The sequence below is a fragment of the Anas acuta genome, chromosome 2, assembly GCF_963932015.1.
Source record: "Anas acuta chromosome 2, bAnaAcu1.1, whole genome shotgun sequence".
Taxonomy (NCBI): domain Eukaryota; kingdom Metazoa; phylum Chordata; class Aves; order Anseriformes; family Anatidae; genus Anas; species Anas acuta.
The window spans coordinates 112780097-112805970 of NC_088980.1; the positions used below are offsets into that span (position 1 = coordinate 112780097).

The 25874-nt window shown below is 42.4% G+C and overlaps 1 protein-coding gene across 4 annotated transcripts in view; it reads right to left on the reverse strand.

Annotated features, from left to right (window-relative positions):
- MAPRE2 (microtubule associated protein RP/EB family member 2) overlaps positions 1-25874 on the reverse strand; it is a 97591-nt gene that overhangs the window by 57315 nt on the left and 14402 nt on the right. For 3 of the 4 annotated variants that reach the window (XM_068671733.1, XM_068671728.1, XM_068671729.1), the window contains one exon: positions 13562-13623. Coding sequence is in view for 2 of the 4 variants with exons in the window: in XM_068671728.1 (XP_068527829.1) it covers positions 13562-13623 (62 nt within the window). In the remaining 2 variants the exon portion in view is untranslated. Of the gene's footprint in view, positions 1-13561; positions 13624-17642; positions 17661-25874 lie in introns of those variants that run through there. The other variant, XM_068671727.1, reaches the window with a different exon arrangement.

Sequence of the window (25874 nt, forward strand, 5' to 3'; positions counted from 1 at the left end):
CGCCATGGCAACCGCCCGACTCCGGCCCCCCCCTTGTGTGTGGGTATGGGGGGGGCGCCGAGCAAGCTGCTCACAAACTGGTGTCCCTCACCCAAAAACACACACAACCAAGAGTAACTACTCTATAAGCAGGCCTCTATGACCTCCAGGTTGTTATATGTAAAAAAGACCAACAAATATTTGAGCAGATATCACACCCCCACACACACCTTCAAAAGAGCCCCCAAACCCAACCCGCTTCAAAATAAATAGCTCTAAAGCTGCAGATCAAATGAAAACACGATTTCTAGCATGTTCCCAGAAGCACACGCTGATGTTCCATCAAAGCTCAAAAATTTTCTCAAATGAGTTCAATCATATACATTCCACAGATTATTTTTTCCTGCATGCAAAAGGTGATTTTACAAGATCACTTCATCTTTATCTAGCTTTTCAGACTAAATAACACTGCTGGAAGCTCAGCTTTTGGGATTATTATCATGATACACACGATTAAGATTCTAGATTCACAAAGAAACCATAAGGTGAGTGCCACCAGTACCTCGACACCGACTGCCCAGCACTTGGATTTAAATCAGGTGCCCACATTAACACACGTGCACAGAGTGATCCCCACCAGAAGTTAAATTAGCCTGCCGATTTGCCACAGCCCTCTGAACACTGAGACAGGAGGCTTTGTTTATTGTTTCTGCCAGATTTTCCAATATACTCAAAAAAATTGCTTTCAGTAACCAACCTATGGCCATTTGCAGATGACATACCTTATTGAAAAATGCCCCATTCATCTGGCAACAGTAACCCAGCGGAGAAAGTCTCCTTTGAGCCTTTTTAAAAACAAGCAACAAAATATATTCTGCTAAAAAGGGCCAACAAGCCTCTTAGTAACACTCAGGAGCACGGAGAAGCCAGCAATGCTACATGGTGACAGAATGTAAAAATAATCTATAGCAGGTCTCTCCCTGCCAGACATAACCCTACCTGCTCTGCTAGGCAGCGAGCTGTAAAACACTCTGCTACCCTAACTTGTAAAAATATTTTTATTTCTCCACCAGTGGCAAAGAACAGAAGCTTCTTTATTGAAGCTTCCAAAACTGTTTAAAACATCGACTGGCAAAGCTACGGCGGAGAAGTGCAGGTGAGGACAGTGCGGCAGCCTCCCTGCAGACCCCTTATTGCCTTTGCATTAGGATTAAGTGCAAAAGAACCTCACAGCACCTCCACATAATGCCTTACCTTTATCACGGCTGAGCCAGGCCCAGGCAGAAGCAGCTCGTTGCTGGTTTTCAGACAGCACATGCTGCTTCTGTTGATTTAGCACAGCCTGGGGGACACAGGGTGCAGTATGGATCTCATATGCACGGCACTCCCTCCGCTTACACCTCCGTTTCTGAGGAACATGTGGCCCATGAGCACAGCCCTTATCTTTACGTGCAGGAAGCCACCACTTCATCTTCCTGCTTTCAGCAGCCTGGGCAAAGTTTCTGAGATGTGGATCCAGCGGCACAGAGCGAGAAACAGGAACCTGCTGCTATTATCAGGTTACTGCAACCCTGCTGACTGTACAGCTTTTGGATGCAGTGAGCATACAGACAGAAATGCAGCTCGAAGAGGTCAGATTGGTCATACAACACACATCTATGAAAAGCTGAAAGCACTGAAACCTAGTACTCACGTGCTGTAAGCACCACAGCAACAGTGGTAGGAAGGGACCTAAGGAGGTCACCCAGTACACTCTCCTCCTCAGAGCAGCATCACCACTGCTACCATGAGCTCAGGTCACGTTTGACTTAGTCTAGCCAAATCTTGAAGATCTCCAAGGATGGAAATGTCCTGCCCTCCCAGGGCAGCATGCTCCAGTGCCATGTTATCTGCTGTTTCTCATCTCCTACCTGACTTTGGCTTCAAGGAGATCCCACACTTCCCCCAGTAAGCACAGAGTCTTGGCTGGGCTACAGATTGGAAGAGGCACACCCTACCCAAGTACATGCATTTCAATACTTCTGTTTCCACCGTGGTGAACCAGGAGGAGTGGGTACCAGTGAGCATGGCAACAGCCCTGAATGTCATTCTCCAAAACACTGGTTGCTCCTTCCTCCACAGAGCTTTTCTTTCCAGCCTCCTCTCGTTACTTGCTCAAGGTCTCATGCACTGCAGTAAAATAGCTGTGCAGCATAATTTATAACAGCAGAAAGTGAAATCCCCTAAAAGCCCAAACAGCAGTGTTAGAAAGGCCTCGGGCATGCTTGAGCCAAAGTTTTATACTAGCCAGCTGATGTGGAAATAAATTATGAGTATTTTAACGCTGATAAGAAGTGACCAATGCACAACCTCTGAAAACAGAGGTGATGGCCACACTAGAGACTTCTGCTAACATATTTGTCAGAAGATTAAAAAAACACCAAAGTCTTAGTGAGCTTTATGACACAGCCAAAGTATAAATAAAATTAATGATGGCAGAAATTCCCCACTGCTTGGATAACTTGTTTCTGTGGTGGCGGAGTGGGGGGAGATCAAGAAGAATGCATTTAACCCTAGAATGGCCAATGAGCATCCCTCATCTGACATTTATTCTTGTTCAAATTAGTAAATGAATCTGAATGTGATATTCTTTGCACTGCCCTCTGAATATTCTTCAGCCACAGCTTTGAGCTGTGGCAAACACCACTTGGGTATAATTATTATGGCCAGCATGCTTCCCTTGTCAGAGGTGTTTCAAGAACACTTCTGTCACAAGTGAAGTGCAGTTTTTCTAGTGGGAAAGAATGAGAAAACCTAACTTAAGGCAAACAGTTGGAAGGTAGCAGCACCTTTTAGAAAGCAGCATTCCTGATCAATACAGCCTGCTTTTCTAATTTAATGATCACTTCCTATACTCCTAAATGAAGATGAACAGAATGCTGCAAAAACAACAGATGTACATCTGGTAAAACAATCAAAGCTATTTTTAACATTTAACTGTGTATATTTATCAGAAATTATATTTATCAGAAACTTGTGCAGAAACAGGGACTCCCTGAAGGAGTTGGCCAACCGCATTTAGATTTGAAAAGCGGTGGATAGAGCAAAGCAGGAAAAAGTTGGGAAGAGATGAAAAAGCTACAAAGCCTTGGACACATCTTGCTTGTTCAAGGAAACCCCAGTTCACCAAGGTACATAGCCATACTTTGTTCCCAGCATGAGTAGCTTCAGTAAAATGGATAAAGCCATAAGTGTACTGCAGCAGAATCAGCTTAATATCTGACTGCATGCACCCTGAATAAAAGTTTCATTTAGTAAACTAAAAAAAAGAAGCCTTAGGAAATCCAGATTTGCATGTTATCTACTGGAAGTACAAATGAGCCCTCTGCAACTGCACACCTGTTAGGGAGCACTGGCTTGCGCCAGCTTAAATTAGTGCATGGTTCCAACCTGTAATGATAACGTATTACACAAATCTCCGTAGGGGAATTAGCAACAGCAATGTAACTAACACAAGGAACGCATATCAGATGCGATGTGGTGTATGATATGTTTCAAGCTAACCTGGGCTGTGCAGAAGAGCTCACGTTTCCTGTTTCACTGACATATCATCTGTCAGCCTTGCTGATTAGCCCAAAAGAAAGCTCCCACTGTGACGTAAAATCACTTAAAACTAAAATTCAGAACCAGAACTTCACAGGCTTCCTTTGTTTACGTAGCACTAAATCAGTTCTCCCCCCCTCCCATCCCGTTACTTCATTCTGTGCCGTACATTTCGGGGCGCAGAGTATTTAAATTCACCATACCAAACAGAAAATGATAATGATTTGGCAGGACAAAGAAACACTGCATGAATTTTATTAAAACAGCTACTTATCACTCCAGACATCCTGTTGATAAAGAATGAGCTTCCCACCCTTGGGGATTATACTGTTGCCACTTTAAGCAAAGTCTTGATTATTTGCCTTCCCTGGAGAGAAGCACAAAAAGAGAAAGACAGGGCTGTCCCAATTACACAATGTGCATGGACCACATCCCTATGAGGTAATTCAAGACTATTTTAAAATATATGGACATATTTATATTTCAGAGGTCACATTTCATATTTTAAAAAGAGAGTCCCGTGCCTGGGAGGAACAGAGAAAGGAAAGTTCAAGTCTTTGTCAGCTAAGCATTCCTGAAAATTTAGCCATAAGCTGCAAATCCAATCTGGTCATTAGTGTATGAATTCCTCGCTAAAGAGAGTGGTCTTGAAGAGTCACAGCCTGTGGGCATTTTTCTTTAAAAAGGCAGCAGCTACCGTTTGTAGTTACCGTAGAAATCAAATAGAAATCAGAGGATTATTTCAAGATCCAGACACTGTCTACAATACCATTTTCCCCCCGTTCACAGAAAAGGGATTTCAGAAACCCTTGAACAGAACAATATTTTAAATCAAGTTATATACTTCAATATTCAAATTGTTAGATAAATAGATTTACAGGACATAAGTACATTTTATGGGCACTTGCAGATATCAGCGCTTTCAGGGTTTAGCTAGATCTCATTGCCTTAAAGGAAAACAACTGTTTAGAAAAAAAAACACTCTCCAATATACATCAAAGGTCTCTGTACTTAAAACATAAGCAATTCACATTGAATATGTGAAACTTTTTATCCAACGCTTCCTACATAACAAAAAGCACCAGTGACAGCAGGAAACGCTCAGTGAAGAGAGGACGGACGGCTCCAAAGAGGAGAAATTTCTACTTCCATTTACTCCAGACCAAACCAATATTTTGAATTCTTTAGTCAGTGTTACACGTGTACTGGGATATCACAAGGTTTCAAGCACATCCTGGGGAGCTGCTTTCACCTGAAAACCTATAAACAGCAGCTGTGATCAATAAATGCTAGAAGTAACAACTCCTCTGTCTCACTTTGCCTTTAATACTGATTGAAAGCAATCGAGAGAGGAGGCTGACTCATGTCTCACGCATGCACATTTACATGGAAGTATTTGGCTGGAGCTGTTCTAGGTTTACAGTAGCCAGTCTCATTTACAGGGAGCTGTTAACTAGTTTTCTCAGCTTGTTTTGACAGAGTTCAGATGTTAAGACTATTAAGCATGGAGATCTAAACCAAGAACATCCAAACTGTTCAGGTAATCTGGATTCCTAGACTTTTTCAGAGAATGACAAACCCTTAATTAAACGAACATGAGATTAGTGTTCTGGTAGAGAGATTTTTTAAGTTTCCATGCAGTATGGCTTATTAATAAATCATATGGCCAGAGCTTCAGACATTCGTATCCTAAACAAAACCAATGAATCGAATTATAAATGATTAAAGAGTGGAAGATTTTTGATATACGAGACAGTAGAAGAGAAACCTAGCATCTCTTTACATATTTTCAATTGTTGAGGAAGCTCTGGCTTTCTTGGAGCTCGAGAGGTTAGAAAAATGAAGGATGAAATTAAAAACAACATAAAAGAGTGGATCATCTACCTCTCTGATGTTCCTCATTATGTTCTACACTGAAAACAACAGCAATGTGCTTTGATGGCACTTCAGTCTAATGATATATTTCAAAAAAACAATATTGGGACATAGGGGAGGGCAAATGCTTCACAACAGCACCTGCCAAGGGTGCAGGTTTCTAAAGTGAAAGCCTGATACAGCTGTAATCCCACACCAGAGCGATACCTTATTAGTAGGTGATGATTTTTAATGCTTCTTGCTATATTACTCCGCTGAAAACTTGACTTGGCTTTGATATTATATATCAGGAATTTAAGAATAGTTAATAACAACTCTTGGGATTGGTGATTCTCTGTTCATAATCTACAACAAGCATTCTGAAGCTGACAGCTATTTGATTTGTGCATGTTATCCAAGTCATTTAATGCCCCACATGACTATTCGGTAGTTGTATGTAACATAAGGAGAAGTTTAAATGCTTTGCAATGATTATTGGCCAAGACCTATCATGCTTACAGCATTGCCTTTTCCAGCATCGGCATTACAGGTACCGAACATGTGCAGCTTGCACAAGGATTATAGCCCATCACAAGGAACATTACCCTTGCCAACAATCATCAAGCTGTCCAAGACACTCACCACTGCTAAAGAGGAAAAGAGAAGGCTGGCACAAGAAAGCAATAACTCCAGCAGATGGTCGATTAAGTTTTTGGATACCTATTCCTGAAGCAAAAATGCTTCAACCAGCCAACAGAAAGGGCCTGACCATTACAAACCGAGATTTGGAGGGGTTACTTTGCCCCAGGAAATTGTTAATTAGGTGCCTGTCCTCCCACACCCAGCAAAAAGCCAACGTAAACATTATTACATACTCTAGCTAATGGGAAAGAAATACAGAGCGTATTCATGCCTGACTCAAAATCAAAATCGTACTGCCAAGTCATTCAGTAGTATGTGAACATTCAGCGACTGCAGAACCCAAGAATTCAGCGCCTTGCTGCAAAAACACTCTACAAGAAGTTTCCTCGTGCTCCTACAGCATGCTACAAACTGTTCTCTTACAAAGCAAATGTGTATCAAGTGCCATCAAATTAGTGAATGCCAAGAAGTTACACAAAAGGGGCTGTGTTTTCTTGTTGTTTGTTTTTGCATTCTGCCCTTCCCTCCTCTTGGTAATTGCTTTTTATCTGGGACATTGACAAAAACCAGCTTTTGTACAATGCTGTCAGCTTCCCTCATTTTACAAGTACAGGAACAGGCCCTGCTGTTAGAACAAGATTGCTGTCATTCATCTGCACGAACTTCCCCTGCCTCACCCTCATCACCAGGTCTTGGGTCCCAATCCCTTCTCTCAGGGTTTGCTTTCGGATCCATGTATCCTTTTAGCTCTGTTTGTGTTTTCTAACTAGCTCTGCAGTTAAGCAAACCCATCCCTTCTCTCCATTGCTACAGCTAGATGCATGGCTCCTCCTTTCATCTTGAGATTTCTTCCACATCTGGGGCTTGCCCATTGTTCCTTCCCCCATTCTTTTCTGCCCTTCCTTTGTTAAGCATCACCCTTTGTAGTGCTCCAGCAATTTCCACTTTCCTTCATCAACCACCTGCAGAGAACCTGGGTCACACTGGTTTCCTTCCCCTAGACAAAGTCCCCAGCATGCCTATTGTCCAGCTAACACATTGTCATTAGCTAATTATGCCTCCTCTCATCCACAGGCAGAGAGGAATGTGCTGCACCACTTGCCTGCTAAGGTACATGCACATTCACACGCAGCCACCCCAAGAAGCAACACCTGTATTTATGGCTGCATCACCTCCAGAGCTCGCATGCTGCAGGTGACACATCTCCTGTTAACACACTCCACAGCTGGAAACCCCGGAGGCACCCCAGCACCTCTCAAACACCAGGTTGCAAGGGTTTATTTGCAGTCACTAGCCCACAGAGTACTCGAGGAGTGCTGCTTCATTGGGAGCAAGCAGCTCTTCTTCCAAGGACATTTTCACTACTACCTCACATGAGTCCATTGTGTAAGCTTAAACAACTTTTAGCTTCCTCACTTATTGATGGAAAACAAACTTTTTCCAATGGTAACAGTCTACGTTCATTATCACCTTCGTGTTTACTCAGCCTTTGTCAAGGTCTTCAAATGAAGAGGGGAAAAAATATATATATATTTTTACAGATACTTTTAAACACCAAGTTACACTGATGTTAGTGCCCCGAACGAAAACAAAACAAGAATATCCAGAGGTTTGAAAACGGTGTCAGGAAACTTATCTCACTGACAGACATTTCCTAAGAGGACTTTTGGAACTTGGCATATCAGAGCAAGTTTCCATGAATACTTAGAGCCCTTTATTAGCCTAACGCTGCAAGTGCTTTATTTAGCTACCAGCATACTACGAGCACTTTCTGGAATTCTGAAATTCAGAATTAGAAAAAATATGTCCTTGCCTGGTTAAGAGCCAAAGCTAGTTGGAGGAAAGCTGTATTGGAAGGTGCATCTGTTCACAGAAACACAAACAAATACTGGGGCTTGGGGGGCAGAAATAGTGCTTGTGAGCTTATGTGCCTCAGTGAATTTTCTTTTATAGCATCAAATTAAAGATTTTTAAAAGGTGCCTAGCAATTAAATTAACAATACAACAGCCAGTGATATGTATTTGTGAATCAAATGTGATACCAGCTGAAGTACTGCTGAGATATTTTATTTGATTTGAACGTAGAGGGCAGATGAAATACAAAATAAAGCTCAGGTCCCTGCTCAAAAATAGAGGGTGTGCCATTAAAAATGTACACATCTCCATTCTGAGCTCACAAGAGCATACAGAAAGTGCATGATCTTACGGAAAAGATAAACAGCTGGATTTACTTGCTTCCATTAACCAGTGACCCACTTGTCAAACATAAGCTTTAGATTTAAGAGTGATTACATGAAGCCTCTTACATTAGACAAAAAAGATCCCGGTTATGAAATCAGATCAAGTCTGAAAATACTTGAATGCAGTCAATAGCGTTCTTCCACAAAGACACAAGGTGAGAGCCAATTATTCTTTTTAAAGCATACGATGCAATGTAACAGTATTTTCTCCAGTACTATTCACAGCGTGTTTATCCCACGCAGCCCGCTCAGGTCATTAGTGATGAGCCAAATCCAGACCTCCTGTAAGAGGATGAAGCCCTGATGGAAGCCTGTTCATAAACCTCACTTTGGGGGCACCACCGGTTTCCTTCTACTATGAATATTGATTCACAAAAAAATCAGACCAGCACTCCCCATGCTGAAGGGGAACGGCAATATTTACCCAGCCTATCTAATCTCTCAGAGCAGATTTTTTTAACAGAGGCTGTGGCTGTGCATGCGTCGGTAGCAGAGCTCCAGCTGAGGCTTCTCCTACGGCATCGGCTTTGCCCTCCTGTAAGCTCCTGCCTCCACATGCCTCCCTTCTGTGCCTGCTCCACACTGGAGCACGAACAAAAGGCACAAGAAGATAGGGACGACCACAAAGTTTGGGCTTGCGTGCAAGCCCTACATTAATAGAAGAGGAAACGTAACAAGGACAACAAATTGCTAGGTCCTGAAAACCTCTAATTTTGCCACCTTGTGACACAGCAGCGGAGCACACAACAACGGCTTGCCCACACTCTGTGCCCACACCTGTGGCTATCCAAGGCTCCAGGAAGGCTGAAGAAGCCATAATTATAAGCAACATCCTTAACTTAAGGACAACTTCCAAAATTGAGTGTGTGCATCCACCTCACCTCATGAGCGTGCTGTGCACTGTCAGCAGCTCACGTGACTCTGCATATAGGGTGATTTTCTGGAAGCCACAGATCATGGAACAACTTAATGATGGAAGAGTCACAGCAGCCAGCAAGCCTAGGTTTCCATCCCTGATGACTGCAAAGAAATATTGGAAAATGCTGACACTTGGATTAAGAAAACAAAAAAAACACAAATGAAGACCCCTGAAAAAAAAATCAAAACAAAAAAGGAAAACCCACTACCAAAGAAGCAGAAAACAAAACAACCCAACCAAAAAACAAAAGCAAACAAAAAACCCCACTACCAAATACCATCCTCAAAATAAGCGGAATATCCAAATTAACCCTTTCTTTGGGCTCTTAGCAGGCATGGTGCTGTTCTGGGAGCCTATTCAGAGGTGATTTGCTTTCCCCTGGATTTTCAGCACCTGATCATGCTCACAGACAGTTTTGCAAACAGACACTAGCAAGACACCAAGATCACTGGAAGCAGATCCTCTGTTACCCTAACTGATCCAGTCTGTCAGCAGAGGCAGCATGACTGCACAGAGCCAGCGTGGGTTCTGCTCACATTTGCAAGATTATATTTATAAAAACCTGTGAACTGCTCTGAAAAATGAAACTTTTACAGCATCTTATATGCACTATGAATACTTTAAATTTAACATTTTAAAAAAAATGTCCTTGGGGAAAAAAGGATTTTTTGCTTATAGAGAAAAACTTAAATAATTGATTGAATCAATGGTCTTCAGTAAATCTGAATGAACTGTCACTGATAGGCAAAACACAGAAGGCAGCAACAACAAAAAAAAAGCCAAGAAATAGGGGTATTATTCATATTTTTCTTTAAATTGTATATTGTCATAGCTTCAACAGCCATGGCACGAAGCAGCTACATTTTGTAACCTCTGAACAGTCATATTGTGTATAAATTAAAAATAGCTTCTGTAACATTTTGAGCACAAAAGGTACTAGTAGCATGTAAACAGGGTATTATCCTCCTTACAGTGGAAAATGAGTTTTCTATTTCATAAAAACTCCAGCCACAAGTCTCTGTGCTTTTGTAACTGTGGATTTATGTCAGCGCTGTTGACAGCTTCTGCATTTGAAAGGATCTCATTATTAACTATTAACAAAACCGCGCATTATCTTGTTTGAAAAGCTAAGTTACGTTCCCGATGAATCAGCCGCTTTGCTGAGCTCCTGTGGGATAATTTTTGGTACTGGATGCTGAAAAAATAAATATCACCCCAAAGTTCATAATATTTTCAGACAACACCATAAATGGCTATTCAAGCTCACCAATTCCTAAGTTAAGAAGGGAACGAGGACGGGTGCATAGGAAGCCGTACACAAACATTCCATTGAAGTTAACTTTGCTCCGTTAGGTTCAGAATTTAGGTCTCCACTTTTCTCGTCTTGGATCAAAACCAGACATAAAGCAGCTGTGTCCTATGCAGGACTGACTCCTGAACAGATGTCCTCCGCTACATTTTGGGGGACCTGACTTTGTTTCTAAAGGATGAAAAGGGCTTTCAAAGCAGGCTGCTCAGCCAGAAGTTCAAATATTTCATACTACTGAATTATTTTGGCTGAAGGTTCAAAGCAACCCTTAGGGAAGCCAGGTTGTCTTTGGTAGGAATTAAGGGGACCAATCTGGGGAAACTAGCAGGGTTCCCACCAAGTGAGAAACAGAGCTCACTTATCTAGAAGCAGCATTTTATCCTGCACCAGTGCTGGGAGGTATGGAGAATGAAGTGAGAGGAAATGCTTCTTTATTCTTCCCAGTTTAAGTAACTCCACGCAGCTTTTGCATGAATGACCAGAGAACATTTGTTTCTGCTCAGGGAAGGAATGAGAAAAGGTCATACAGGCCTTTTTGTTCAGGTTTCCCCTAAAGAAGGCATGAATTAGTAGTTCAACATACAAGCATACATTCTGTGTGTATATATGCATTTATAAAAATACATAGTATAATGTGTGTACATATGTATAGTTTGCTTTCTCTTCTCCTATCTCAAAACACAAGTTTATTCCTGACCTAATGTTCCAGCATAAGCCAGCATTGATTTCTAATATTAGAGTGTATTTTAAGTGTTTTAAGTCATAATACATCAAGCAAGGAACTGTAACTGCCAAAAGCCCCCTTATTCACGTCTTGCACATGAGATCCTAATGTGAGAACCGTAAAAATCCTTGGATATTCCAGCATTCATTCTTTGTGCTGATTTCCATATAACTTCAGGAATAAGTATGCTCGTTTGCCAGGCTCAAATGCACTGAAACATGATCAGGTTTCACAAGTATGTTACGTGGATTTACTTTTTGCAATCGTAATAGCTCAGTTAACTTTTTAGCAATATAATGAACCTCTGGTATTAAAAGGCTGATGCTAGACCTTTATTTTGACATATAATAGGCCATAAGGACTAAGGGATTTGGAGAGGAAAGGCTACGCAGTACGCAGCAGCCCCCAGGGAATACACTGGGAAGCTGCCTGTTGCTTCAAGGGTAGGGTTACCGATTCCAGGAAATCTGCATGCCTCAGATAAGTTCCTATTAGACAGGTAGGATGTTGTCTGCTCATGTAAGTGTCTATTTGATGGCCATGTACTATCTCAATGTCCACAGTTTTCTTCAGATTTCCTGTTGTTTCAAAGTACTTGTGAGAGTGCAGCATAGCCAAGTAAAGAAGCTGTACTTTAAGCAGTGTCACCTACCCTGGGCAGGAGTAGAAGCAATGGGGATGAGCACAGGGCATTGTCCTGCTGCACTTCCACCTGTGACACCTTCATGAAAAGGGCTGTGTCCATGATACAATTTCCTAGTTCTTGGAATTGGATTTGTCCTGTACTTTATCCTAAGATCCATCCATGATGCCTACAAGCCTCATTCAGCTCCAGATTATATACTGTTCTACTGAGGATTTCCAGGTGCACTTGGGACCTGCATATCTTCTAATCGCTCTGGAAACAACTCTTTTCTTGCAACCTGATGAATCTGAACTGAGGCTCCTGTCTTAACTCTCCCTTTTCCAATGCCAGCCTCCTTAAGTGCATCTGTGCCAGTTAACACAGGCAATTCTTTTATTTCCCATAGAACTTACCCTGAATAATTTCTCATCTATCATGTATCCGGAGAAATTCTTCTGCAAACATTTAAGCTTCTTCAGGGCATTAAATAACTTGGAGCAAATCCCTAGTTTCACGGTGAAACAAGTCTTTAAAATAGCTCAGACACAAAGCTCTTACTTTTTACTACAAAACATGAACAAAAGAACCACCACAAACTGAAACCTATCCTAAGTCCAAAGCTAGAATTTATATGCTGGTAACAGCTTTTCAAGCATTAGCAGAAACAAGGTGGCATATTTTAACATTAAAGTGCTTCATTACACAACCCTAGGATCATTTCAGTGCTATGCATATTTCCAGCACTAGCTATGAATAAACCTCCCCACACTGTATTGCAAATCACTAATGCTGCCAAGGGAAAAGGCACGCACAGCACCCACTACAGCATGGTGAACAGTGCCAATGGCCAATCTATTTAAGTAAGAGTTTTATTACCAGGGCATCCTATGCTTCATTTTGGCAACAGTTACGATTTCTTGTGTAGTTAGTAGCACAGATGCAGCAGTAACGAGAGAAAGGGAGCAAGTGACAGCAACTGGAGGGAGCATAGATCTGTTCCAGGAGCATCCTCTCAGAAGGCTTTCTAAACATTGCCACCTTGTGGGCCTTGCATCTCCTTGTTTCGTTGATCTCTTCACAGGTGACTCACTGTGGGGATTTCATAGATGCCAGGTTGGAGGCTGGACAGTTGGGGTTAGCACCCAGATTGGATGGGATACAATCAAAACTCACTTAGGAATTAGAAAAGGGACAGCACCTTACAAATTGCATCTAATGTAAGTGACCAACCCCATGCAGCAGCACTTAGCATACTTTGCTCTTCTTCCACTTGCCATTATGGAAGCAGCACTAATAGTGTACAGAAGTGCTAACACTTAAAAACAAATGAAAACAATAGTATAATTTCCTCGAGGTTCCAGAAAAGATGGAAGAGAAGTTAAATTCACCCACAGTTTTCCCTTTTTCATTGCTTTCTGTCAGCAATTCTTTCTGACACTAGTTGAAACTATTTCCAAAATATTTGTGGCACCTAATTTAGTTTTCATCGTTTCTGTTGTATGAATGAATAACTTTTAATGAATTGAATCTTTTAATTACATTGTCAAAGACATTGCAAAGGAATATCACTTACTATTGATATCAAACTTATTTAGCTATTGCCTTAAAGGCATCAAGCAAAAATTCTAGAGTAGATTTTATCAGTCGAACCACTGTAACAAACACATACAAAAGACACAACACTTACTTTGAGCATCCAAACACTTTCCCTGGTTGCTGGCTTGAACTATTCCTTGCAGCAATTTGGTACTAGAAAGAAAACATGAAAACACTTAGTTCAACAGGCAAACTGGAAAGAAAAAAAAGAGGAAAAAAAGAATCACTGAACGGTCTTTGCCCGTATTGGTTGGGCAGTGATGCAGTAGCTGTATGCTAAAAATGAAGCAAGAGGAGAGGTCCTTTATTACAATACCCTAATTCAGCTGTGCTCACAATAGTTCAGTGTCTAACACATCTGCACAACAATCAGATGCCCCTCTGATATAGTAGCAGATCTATGAGGTCCCTTGTGCTGGGCTACATTCAGAGTTTATTCATAATTGCTGGGCACATTGCTGTTTCTTCATCTGACATGTTTCTTCAGAGCACAGGCAATCAGTTATGACTGTTGTGTCATGCAACCGGGGCCTTGCTGCACTTGCCTGAACAGATTTTTCAGATAAAAAAACTACAATTGAGAAAAACTGATACCCAGGAAAACCTGGGTTTTTGCTAATACAACCCTAAAACCCATTGGCAATCCTTAGAATTTTCTTACTTAGCAGTGAAGCCATCATGTTGCCATGTGCAACAGCCACATTTAAGAACCATTCCTCTCTGTGTTCCTAGATACGTTTTCCTACAATCACTGGATTTGTCCTCATATCCATACTTGCAAGTGCTACATTACAGGCTACAGAAGCATAAGCAGGAGCAACCATATGTGGTTTTCAATTTGTTATGAATTACATATTAAGGTTACGTGGCAAGGTTTCTTAATTCACCTCCTCAGTCAGCAGGAAATCTTTTTCCTAGCAGGTAAATAATGGTTTACTCAGACCAAGGCCCCGAATATTGCTTGTTTTGCATTCATGGTCAACTAGCTGGGACAGCCCAGCAGGGAGGGGTGTTCTAAAGGCATCCATCCCTGCCGAGCAGCATGAAACTACATCGAATGGGATCCCAGTGGTGCCTAGATTGAATCAGGACTGAGGGATGCAAGAAGCCCCAGCAGGTGAATTTACATTCATCATAAATCCTATTCAGAGATGAGAAAAACACAAAGCAAGTCTCTCTCTAATACATTATCTTCTGGAAAAGGTAAACAGACCTTTAAATACAGCTTGTCTAGAAAACTGGATCCCAGCTCCAGGAGCTGTGACTCATCCTGGCAGAGGACTTAGGAATCCTGTTAGCAGACTGGAAGGCTGAAGCTACCTTTAAGCCAAACCAGAAGGGGAATTAGCTATTAAACATGTTATTGTTTCATTTCTTTGAATCTCTCCAAGACTCTTAAGCTTTGCTTTTCAATATACTCTTTTTTCCTCCATTTGTTTAATGTGGAAAGTGATTCCAGCACAGCTGACAAACCTCAGGCATCCTATTGGCATAGGAACAGCAAATCCAATGTGGTATGTTGGCTTTTAGTCAACTAGACCCCCTGAACTGAAGCTGTGATCTAACAACAGAGCTCCAATAACTTTCAGGGATAGGACACTCCAAGACAACGTTTAGGAGAAGTGCTCTCACATGAGAAGGTGTTGGCCAGAACTTCTAACAGGTGAAAGTAGTGAAGAAACATGGTGATTCCCTTAGAAACGCAAGGGAAAAATATGTTCATGGCACATCTTCTATGTGATATTTTCTGAGCAGAGTGGTATTTATTGAAGACAGGTAACTATTTCATTGCCTTCAGCAAGTAGACCTCAGTTTGAGTGTGTTTTGAGTAATGACACCGCCCTGAACTTCTCTCATAAATAATGTAGTCTAAAAAAAAAAAAAGAGGGGGGAAAAAAGTCCTCATAGTAGAGGCCCCTGAAGCTTGATGAGTATATGCAGAGGTTAAACCAAAGAAGTACAACTCAGCAACGTCTCTTGACTTCTGCCTGCATGCAGTTGCTTACTTGAGCTACAGGAGTCGTGCGACAGCTATGGCCAGAAGAGGTAATTGTCACTCATCTGCTGCCAAGTGCGGTAGCACTCCTAGGTCTCCACCTGCTCTGCAAGCCATGCCAACACCTTGACCTGTACTTCTGGCTTCAGATGCCAGAGCAGCATCCAGGCAAGGGAGTGGTAGGAAACATTGGCTCATTAGGGTGGAATTTAATTTAGGTGGACACAGGAATGCAGTAGAGGTCCTAGTTATTGGGTGTATGGAAGGTAACGATGGGGAGACGGAGTCCTCTTTGGAAAGGTGGAGGGATAAAGGCATGCAATGAAAACAAGGGGAGAAGGAAGGATGCCACAGGTTTCCCCCAGTACGTGCCAGGCCACACACAGCTCACATCTGCAGACACCAGCATCATATCACCACTATACATGAACCTGTTAACATGACTCAACCCCTCAAAACTCCCCAGAACACATAGGTCATGCTGACTTTAAAATATACTTCCATCTCTTCCTAAGAAGTCACCTACCAAGGCATCTAAAGAATGTATTCCTTCCATACTGGTAAGAATAGGAAAAAGGCCAAGAGGGAAGAAGGGAGAAGATAAATATCTAAAGGATCTCAAGAAGTCATGAGGACAAACCCAGCCGAAGGTGTCAAACTGTCAGGCCACTGGCTTCCAGTTAGGTGTTCAGAAAGTCCCTCATGGAGTCCCTCATTTTGCCAGGTGTATGTGCAGCCCTGTAGCCCATGTTTGCCTCTCTCTCAGATGCAGTTGAGTTCCACAACATGCTATAGATGATAGGGGCCTTGGACAGATTCAGCAGACTCTTGCTGTTGGAAGTGTATTGGATCTCAGGACATTCAGTGGATTCCACGGGACCACTGCTCCCCAGGGCTCCTCTGCTCTCAGAAGGCTTTCATGTACTCACTTTCAGTGCATCTGTTCCTCTCTGTGAACTCATGTTCTGGTAGCTATTTCTACATCCACAACCTTAGTCACCTATTGAACCTGTTCATACAAACTGGAGGTGTTTCTACGACAAAATCATTTGAAACTCTATAAAACATTTCTCAATGAGTACTGATCAAAACACAAAACCAACCAACCCAACAATGAATGAGCAAGAAGGATTTGAGAAAGAAGACTAAAAGTCAAGCTACTAAGCCAAAAAATAAGCCAATAAAGCAAAGGTGAGCTGCAGAAAATAACGTACAGCAGCTTCTAGATGCACACCACAGACTCATACTACAAGCAGCAGCAGCCATAGATGTTAGTTGAAAGGACCGGTGAGGAAGAGTTAGGACAGAATTTTTGAGGTGATTTAATGCCTTCTATGACATTTGACTATATATGTTCAAAACTTTGTGTCAGGGAACTGTATTTCCCTTGTGGTGGTAGAGCCTTCTGTCTCAGTGGACTGGATGCTTTTTACCATCCTGCAAAGATTTTTTTTTCCCTCCCCCTACTGAGGGCTGGGAAAGTGATGTTACATGAAAACAACTTGCAATATAGGTTGACAGTCACCTATTATTGCCTCAGATATCCTCGGCATTTATAGAACAGCTTCAAAACCAACTTATTTTTAGCAACTGAAAGAATTCAAGCAAACCCATTGTGGCTGCTGTCCAGGCATTCACGGAGCAGAAAATAGCTTGACAAATTACAGAAATTGACAAACTCAGACTGTAAACCAGGAAACAGCGTATAACACTATTTACATATATTTTCCCCTTCAAAAGTTGAACTGAAAGATTAATTTTGATGCTTTCAGTGTTGAGGGAAAGAATTGCTGTGGTTTTTTGACCTGTGCACAAATCACCAAAATATCCACAAAACAATCAAAAGACAGCAAAGCAAGAGAAGACCCGCATACTTAACAGCTGGGCAGATGTCTCAACTTACTGCTAGCTAACAGCCCAACCCTGCATTGTCTCACTCTTCCTGGGTAAGTCCTGAACTTACCCATAGGTTCCCCATTCAGGAATGTACAGCCCAGTTCGTATATGGAAGGCACAGACACAGATTCAAAACAAATAAAGCAACAGAGCTGAGTTTAATGCCATTCACAACCCAAACCCATGAGAAATGCCCTGCTTTGACTCGGAGCGCTTCACAAGGAAGGCAGTCACGGAAGACGCGAGATGCCGCTACCAAGCGCCCGACACAGCCTCCCACCTCTTTTGCCCTTGCCATTTCAAACAGGGCTTTGTTCCAGCGGTTCTGCTTCTCTGCCAGTGCTCTGATTTCAAGTCGCATATTGGCACGAAAAAGGTCTGGAGTCTTCTTATAGAACTCTGTTCCCTCCCTCTCATTTACAAAGCAACCAATCTCTTTTGCTCGTTAACATACAAAGTAAACCTGAGCACATCCTGCTTAACAACTTAGTAGCAAGGAACATGCATCATTTCTCCAGAAGACTTTTTCCATCCTGCTCGGTAAGCCACTAAATTTGCTCCCCACAGGGCAGTTAACCAGCTTCTCTCATTTCTGTTGTCTTCTCCCCTTCATCCCGGAAACTGCAGTTTCCAAGATGCAAGTGCCTCGGAGACAGGGCTGGCTCAAAGCTGCAGCCAGCTACAGCATGACTCCCACCACTCTGCAGGGCCTACCTGCCCTCCTCCCATCAATGAACACCTTCCCCGCCTTCCTGCCCAGTCACCTGGAGATGCAGCAATTATATTCCAACTAAAAAAGGATCTAACTGAGCTCACCTCATGTGATATCAGCTAAAGTTAGCCTGACACTTTCAGCAAACTATTTTTTTGGGGCGTAACAAGCAATGCCAAACAAGTGCATCAAGCAGTAGGTGGCAGACTTAACAGGAAGAACTGATGAGGATGTGTATCTATCATTCTCTGTATGTAGCAGCAGGCTGCAGTGTCATACTTAGCTCCATTTCAACCAAAAAAATAAGGTTTTTCCTCTTTGCACTTTGAGAAAACCATCTTAGTTCAATTACTTGAGACACTCTTCTGTTTAAACTTTGGTTCAGAGTCACTGATGTCTGCATTCCAGCTTCCACCACACTAATTAAAAGTCTGTTTTTCTTGCATCGTCAGTGTCTACATCTGTTGGCTTCCACATCCAACACAGTCACCAGTTTTAGTAGGCACCTGTCTGATTTACAGTTGACTGCAGTTTACTATTGACACATTTCTGCATCTATTAACTCGTTATGCATTTGGATTTGTTATTTTGGTAGGCATTACACAATATTGTACAGTGTACTTGGTCTAAGAATGACTAGAATCGATCAGTTCTGCATTATTTCATGCACCAGAATAACTTAACATTTCTTTTGAATACTTGCCTCTTCATACACAAAGTTATGCTGTGGTGACGCATATGTTTTGCAGTGAGGCAAGAAAAGCCAGCACCGACTAAGGTTTCAGGTTACAAAGAATTTGGCAATAGTATTGGCCTAAGGTATTTCAGCCCTAGGTGTTCTCTCCTCGTATCTCTGGGCTGTTCTGCAGTTCTGCTAGAACAGCTCTGAATCCAGTCACAGCTCACATGAATCACAACTCTATGAAACAGACCAAGAAAGGGATCCCATTTCATAGTTACCTTTCTGCAGATTAAAGTAAAAAAAACAACAACAAAAAAAACAAAAACAAAAAACTGAGGCAATCTTTTATTTCAGTAGGCAGCAGAGCCCCACCAACAAGTAGGTCAGCACAACTGGGAGGGCAGGAGCATGCTAACTGGTACTGAAAGGGATACAGGGAACAACTCCAGTGAATGGACTCCAATATTAAGCTTTAAAATATCTGCAGTATGAACTCCTCCTCAGGTATGGCCTGGAGACTAGTGGGTACAGAGAACTTTTCCCTGTTCAGTCTGGAAGGAATGAGACGTTGAGGGCAGCTTGCAGCATCTTGCAGCTTAGATCCAGGATATTAAGTTTCCAGTACATTTATCACTTCCAATGTTCAGCTTCAGGCTGCATTTTGTGGCTGAAATTTTATAGGCTAGTCAACCTTATAATTAAAAAGAAGGTCCAAGGAAAAAGCATTAAGTAATACATTCAAAGGTAATAAATAAAATAGAGAATCTGTGTTCTGATCCAAAACACATTTTCTGAAGTTTTTAGGACAGCAAAAACTGAGGGTTAACATGAGCCCTGATAGCATAGTATGCTGAAATACCCAGGCTGGCATTCTTTGAAAACCAGCATGCTGAACAAGCATGGTAGGAAGTGTCTGATGACTTTCATGGTATACAGGCACCCACAACAAACTGAGGGACTTGCAGAACTTTGTGAGGCTTCTAAAACATACCAGCTTCAGGACCAGCAAAATATTTAGAAAAAGATGATTTAAGAGCTTTAAAAGGCATTTAAACCATTTACATTTAGGTGTTACCCCTCAATGTAATGCTGACACTTGTAGACATGCCTGAGAAAAATGCATGTAGTTCAGTTAGGATTATGGGCTGAATCCGGTACCTAAGATTAGATGGGTTGAATCCCTCTGTATAGTGAGATTCATTTTTCAGATCTTTCTACAATGAGTGAAGAAAAATAAGCATATCAGAGGTTATTCAGCACAAACCAGCTAGGTGTCTGCATAGAGAGGGATAAAGGCTCCTGCCAATCCTCTGCTCCAAAGCACCACCCTGCTGCTTGGTATATCCAGCTGACAGCCCAGTGACCTCTGTTAAGGTGAGGAATTCAGTGTCTTTCAAGTCTCCAAGACTGCAGAGCATTCACTACCTGTGCCTATTTCAGCTCAGGAAAGAACCAAATGTAGCCTGGAAAACACCTGGCCCTGGGAGGGAAGCAGTCCTGATGGACAGCACAGGCTGGGTACCAGCCAGCTGGAAAGCCACTTCAGAGGAAAAACAGAACAAAACTGGGGGTCTTGGAGGACAGCAAGTTGAAAGAGACTCAACAGTATGCCCTTCACAGTAAAGAAGGCCAACCCCACATGGGTCTGTGTTTGCAGATCCAGTGATTGTTCCCCTGTAATCAGCACTTGTGAAAGTGGCCTACTGGTGTCCTGGGGAGCCACAAACCACACCAGATAGGCACAGACATACTGGAGCCCAGGCCAGCATACCCAGTTGTTTAAGGGGCTGGAACATGTGAGGCAGGAGAGGCTGGGGGATCTGGGGTTGTCCAGCCTGATGAAGAGAAGGCTCAGGGTGTGGGGCAATGTCCCATTGCAGCCCACAGCCACCTAAGGGGAGGGAACAGAAAAGATAGGGCCAGGCCCCTCTCAAAAGGAACACATTGGCAGCGCAAGAGGCCACAGGCAAGTTTCAGCAGGGCAAGTCCTGATTACATGTTAGGAGAATTGTTTTTAATCACAAAATCATAGAACAGCTTGCGTTGGAAGAGACCTTTAAGATTACCTAGTTTCCAACCCCCTGCCACAGGCAGGGACACCACCCACTAGACCAGGTTGCCCAGGGCCCCATCCAACCTGGCCTTGAACACCTCCAGGGACCAGGCATTATCATGACAGTGGTCCAGTGAATCTGTGAATTGTGCTCTTTGAGACAGAGCTCAACAAGTCCCTGAACAACCAAACTTATTAGGATTAGGTCCAACAAGGGCTGGACCAGGCAACCTCCAGAAGCCTTTTTAAACCTGTATCATCCAGTCTGTGTGAAAATGTCGTAACTGCAGGCTGCTTGTTGCCTGCCCTAGCTGGGGTACTTTTTTTTTAAAAAAAAAAAAAAAAATAAATTCAGTATGTCTTTCTCTGTCTCAAGTTCCTAAATAATAATAAAAATGACCAACTCAAAGATGAAGGATGTAAAAACAGATTCCAGTATCTGTGGAGCTGATTAAAACAAGACAAAATCTTGTATCTTGATTTTAATTTCACCCCTTCAAAATCTAAATATGCAATACATAAGTGTATTATTAATATGTAATGCATACTATATATAAGAAAAATCTACACACAAATCTTTGCTCTTTATAGCCCTTGAAGAAGAAGTTAAAGAGTTCAGGGACTTCTTTCTCACTTGAGCAGAAAGCATTACTTGCAGTCCATTGGGGATGTACAAACCTGTGAAGGCTGTAAGGCCAGTTTGTGGAAATGTCCTCATGAACCTCTGGTTAGATAATATACTCACATGACAGATGAAGGTACACTGAATGAGGTAACATCACCACATTTGTACTACAGTTTACCACAAATACTCAGAGACAAACCAAAAGCCAAAAAGAATGGGAGTGTTCTCGCTCTCTCATTTTCACCTAGTAAATACCAACCAGCCAGTTTTACCAGGTAGTATGTGAGAGCTACTTTTCCATATATCCCCAACATTACTAGTGTCCCTGAGTGCCTCTCTCTGCTCAAAGGACTGTGTTCACCTTTTACATTATTTAATCTGTAAAGAAAAGAGATCAGGTGGTCCCAGTGACTTAATCCCAGCCAGGTGGCCATGAAACTCTTTGGTAGTGCGTGTTTTAAGCCTTATCCAAGCTATTCATGGGGAGGTCCTCACCAGTGTCTGTCTGTTCCAGCCATCCTCATCTGCAAAGTGGAAGAATGGCACACTCACTTCACTCTACCACGTTTTAAATGAAAGGAGTCATCAACTGCCGCGTGTAGCACAGGTAACATGATCTGAGCATGCTGACAGGACTGGATCCCTTGAGGAAGTAGGCAGAAAAACCCTTTGGTACCTAACTGATGTTTCAAAACAGCATGTGCTGAGCTGCTCAGTCCACCCAGGTGGCAGCAGATCTGGTCACCCTAAGAAGCAGAACTTCAGTGACAAGTACAGATGCCTGTGCTCTCAGTAAGACCTTTTACAAGTGTAGGCTTCTGATCCCATCAGCAAATGAGGCAAACTGGGAAAGCTACAATGCATGGAAGTTTGAGGACACTTGCGCTGTGATAGTGACCCCATACAAGTAATTAGTATAGCTGAAATTCCAAGACATTTGACACAAGAAACACAGAGCAAGCTAGTATTTTTGGATTTTGACTATTTGTAGAGCTGGAAAGTAGGAAGATCTCTCTATTAAAGGAAATGAAGAGTGTCATTGAGAGGTTAGGGCTGTATCTGAAAGCTGCACAAATACCTTCTACTCCTTCAGTTACAATAACATAGCCACCTGATCACTGCTTGTGAGCTTCAAGTTGAAGGAAAACATTCCAGTCTGTGAGATAAGGGTCACAGCTTGTTATCTCATTTAGTCTATGTTATTACACAACTAAAGCAAGTCATATGGGAGGGGGTTCAAAAGGCTGGGCCTCAGACTTCAACCTCTCCAGTTAACATTACTTTGTCCTGAAAGGACAGCTTGTATCTGGAGTTTACCAAATCAGAGGTTTCTGGGCTGCATGTGAGCTGCACTATTTTTTCCCCCAAGAGACTGCAGTACAAAAGTCAAAGGAATGATTATTTTTCTATATTTGTTTTGTGGACAAGAGCCACAGAACACAGTGAAACGATTCACTAACTTGAAGATGTGCATCACTTCTGCTCATCAGAAAAAAAAAAAAGCAGACTGGGAGATTTCCAAGTTATTCTACCATATCAGACTGAATTTGAACTTCCACAATATTTTGCTCTGGAAACTTTCTTTCAGCACACTGCCTGCAAGTACTGATCTGGAGGAGCACTAAACTCGTTTCAGTAGTATATACAGTTTAAGTGTGGATACTTCTCACACTGCCTTTCCCAAATGCTTATTATGTTTCCTGTTTGCTGTCCAAACTAAGCAAAGAAAGTCACCACTTAACTGGAGAAATGGATACTTTGGACCAATTCACCATTTAACATGCCCGTTATTTCCCTTACAGTTGACTGAACTTCTACACTGGTCTTTTTTTTTTTTTTAAAAAAAATCTTAAATCTAGAAGGCAAAGTCTTTTAGCTTGAATGGAGAAGCAGAACACTGGCAGTTGTTTCTCATCATTCCTGTTGTATGGAGAACTTTATGATAAAAACTAAGCATTTGTCTGACCCAATCTTATTGGGAAATCCATCTCTCTCTGTCTCAACATAAACAGCACTTTCCCTCTTTTGTAGACCTGCCAGTACAGCAAATGCTGTGCCGAATAATCACCCTTACTGTTTCTTCTCAGGCACATGCAGTCTGTCCTAGACAACACAACCCCTGTCAATGTTGCTAGATAAGATTTCCTCAGGCTGTGTCACTTTCTACTCTTAGTGCCTTAAGGTGGCAGCCTCCTAGGAGCTTTTTTGTTTTTTTTGGAGTGACCAGAGGATGCTTCATCTGAGCCTGAAAGAGTGCTTGGCACACCTCCTGTCTCGCATAAACTGGCTCATGTTCTTTGCATCCAGGGCTCCCAAGAAGGCAACTGGCTGATGGGTTTATGCACGGCTACTTTAACAAAGTAGCTAGGTGTAAAATACATGTGAAAGGCAAACATACAGTTTTATTTAGAGCCCCAAATTGCAAGTGAGATTCTTGTTTCCCAAATATGTATTCATTTAACAGAGCCCTTCTCTTCTCAGCAAGGTTAGTCAGCTGTGGACACACCAGACGTGCCCAAGACCAATCAAGGGAACAAGTCATGGAGCTAGATAGCACCCACAGCTAGAAGCACCCAACATCATCTGAAAGCAGGTCTCCCAAATAGCTATCCAATGAACATTTTAGGTATGCTTGTGGTATAAGTCCATTTTCCTCCTGTTTTGGTAGCCAGCTTACTTGTTCACTCATGTAGCAAAAGGATGAGATTCAGCCTACACTTTCCCATGAGACCCATTCCCCTGCAGGGCCCACCCAGCCGCCCTGGTCAGAGCACACCCCAGCTCCCCAGAGCCCCAGCACAGCCAGACAGCATCCCTGCATCCTGCCATGATCCTGCAAGTACAGCCCTTCAACCCACTGTCAGACAGGATACTTGGAGAAGTGCCATCTTGGTCAAAAACATCGTCAGGAGGTTGCAGCAAGTTGTACTTGAATTAACCAGATCAGGCAAGGTCACTTCTGGTGAAACGTTCACTGGGACAAATTCTAATTCACCCAGATATTTTGTTCCCATACAGACAGCTGGAAGTCTTTACAACACTCTCAAATGACAATGTTTGGCAACTTATCAAACAAACTAAATGCCTTTTGCCTGTCTAGAGCACGAGCACATCATTTTACTTCAGTGTTACTCTGCTCTCCCCCAGTGCAACGTGTCAGTTTTGCCAAACTGCTTTATCCTAAAGAACATTTCCAGGGTTCAGCTTTCCCACTCTTTTTTTGATGACAAATTGATGTTGAAGTTAAATTTCCAGAATACAAAAATGACCAAGACGATGCATTTTGTTGTACAAGGTATGGAAGGAATAATACAACTGAAGTAGTCTCAGCTTTATTGGAATGACTTGTTACATTTGGAAGCCAACTATTTTTATTCCTGGAAATACTGTTGCTTTCCTTAGTGCAGATACTTATAACCTCCTCTTGTTGAGGTGCTGTACTCCTTTTCCTACTGTTCCACACTGGAAAACAGGACGTGCAAGCCAACATAATTTTCTGCCATTAAGAAGCCAACAAACTCATTTGCAGAAACATTTGCTGCTTCTTCTACAGCAGATTATTAATTGGGAATAAAGCCCCATTCTTTTCCAGTGCACGCCCCAGAGGAGCAAGGTAGAAGGAAGGGAAGAGGAAGGTGTGCATGTGTGGGGACGTGTGCCCCCCTGGAAAAAGCTGAGGGTGTGCATGGTGGGAGAGCTGGGAGTGAAACCCCGTATGGTCAGCGTGATATGTAGATGCCAGGGTGAGGATTTGGGCTCACACCAGGGAACCACATCAGTCCTGCTGGTCAGCCCAGCAGGAGGTGGAAAGCAGGTTTCCTTCAGGCCCCTGGGGTGGTGCAGATTTCTTCAGAAACCACAAAAAAATTAGAAAACTAGAAAAGATAGGGGGGAAGGACCCTACTGCATGGGATATACCAGGTGTGGAAGGTATACATTATTAAAGAGCTTAATCTCACCTGCCAGATCTCTTTCCTATTGAAAAAGTATTTTTCCTTCTCATGTGTATTTTTACGTTCTAATAAAATCAGCTTTGTGGACTGAAAGCCTCTAATACATCACTTATGCTCAAATCACAAAAGAGTGGTGTGGTTCCCCCTTAAAGCTCAGGCCCTGCCGCAGCACTTTGTGAGCATGCAGGCTCCCAGCTCCCAGGAGCAGGCTTGCCAGCACCCTCCAGGACCAGCCTGTATGCCTGGGGCTGCGAGACAGGGAAAGGAAATACACCATTCTGTTTTACCTCAGACATTGCTCTCAGCAAGCCTCTTCCTGCAGTTTCAAGTCATAGAAGTCAAAAGTAAACAGGTCATACCAAAAAAAAAAAAAAGCACCACCAACAAAAAACAGATGAACACCATAGTGTGCAGTGGGACATATGTAGGAAATAACAGCCCCTATACCACTGCCTTAGAAAGCTTCAATAGTGGTATTCAGGCTGCA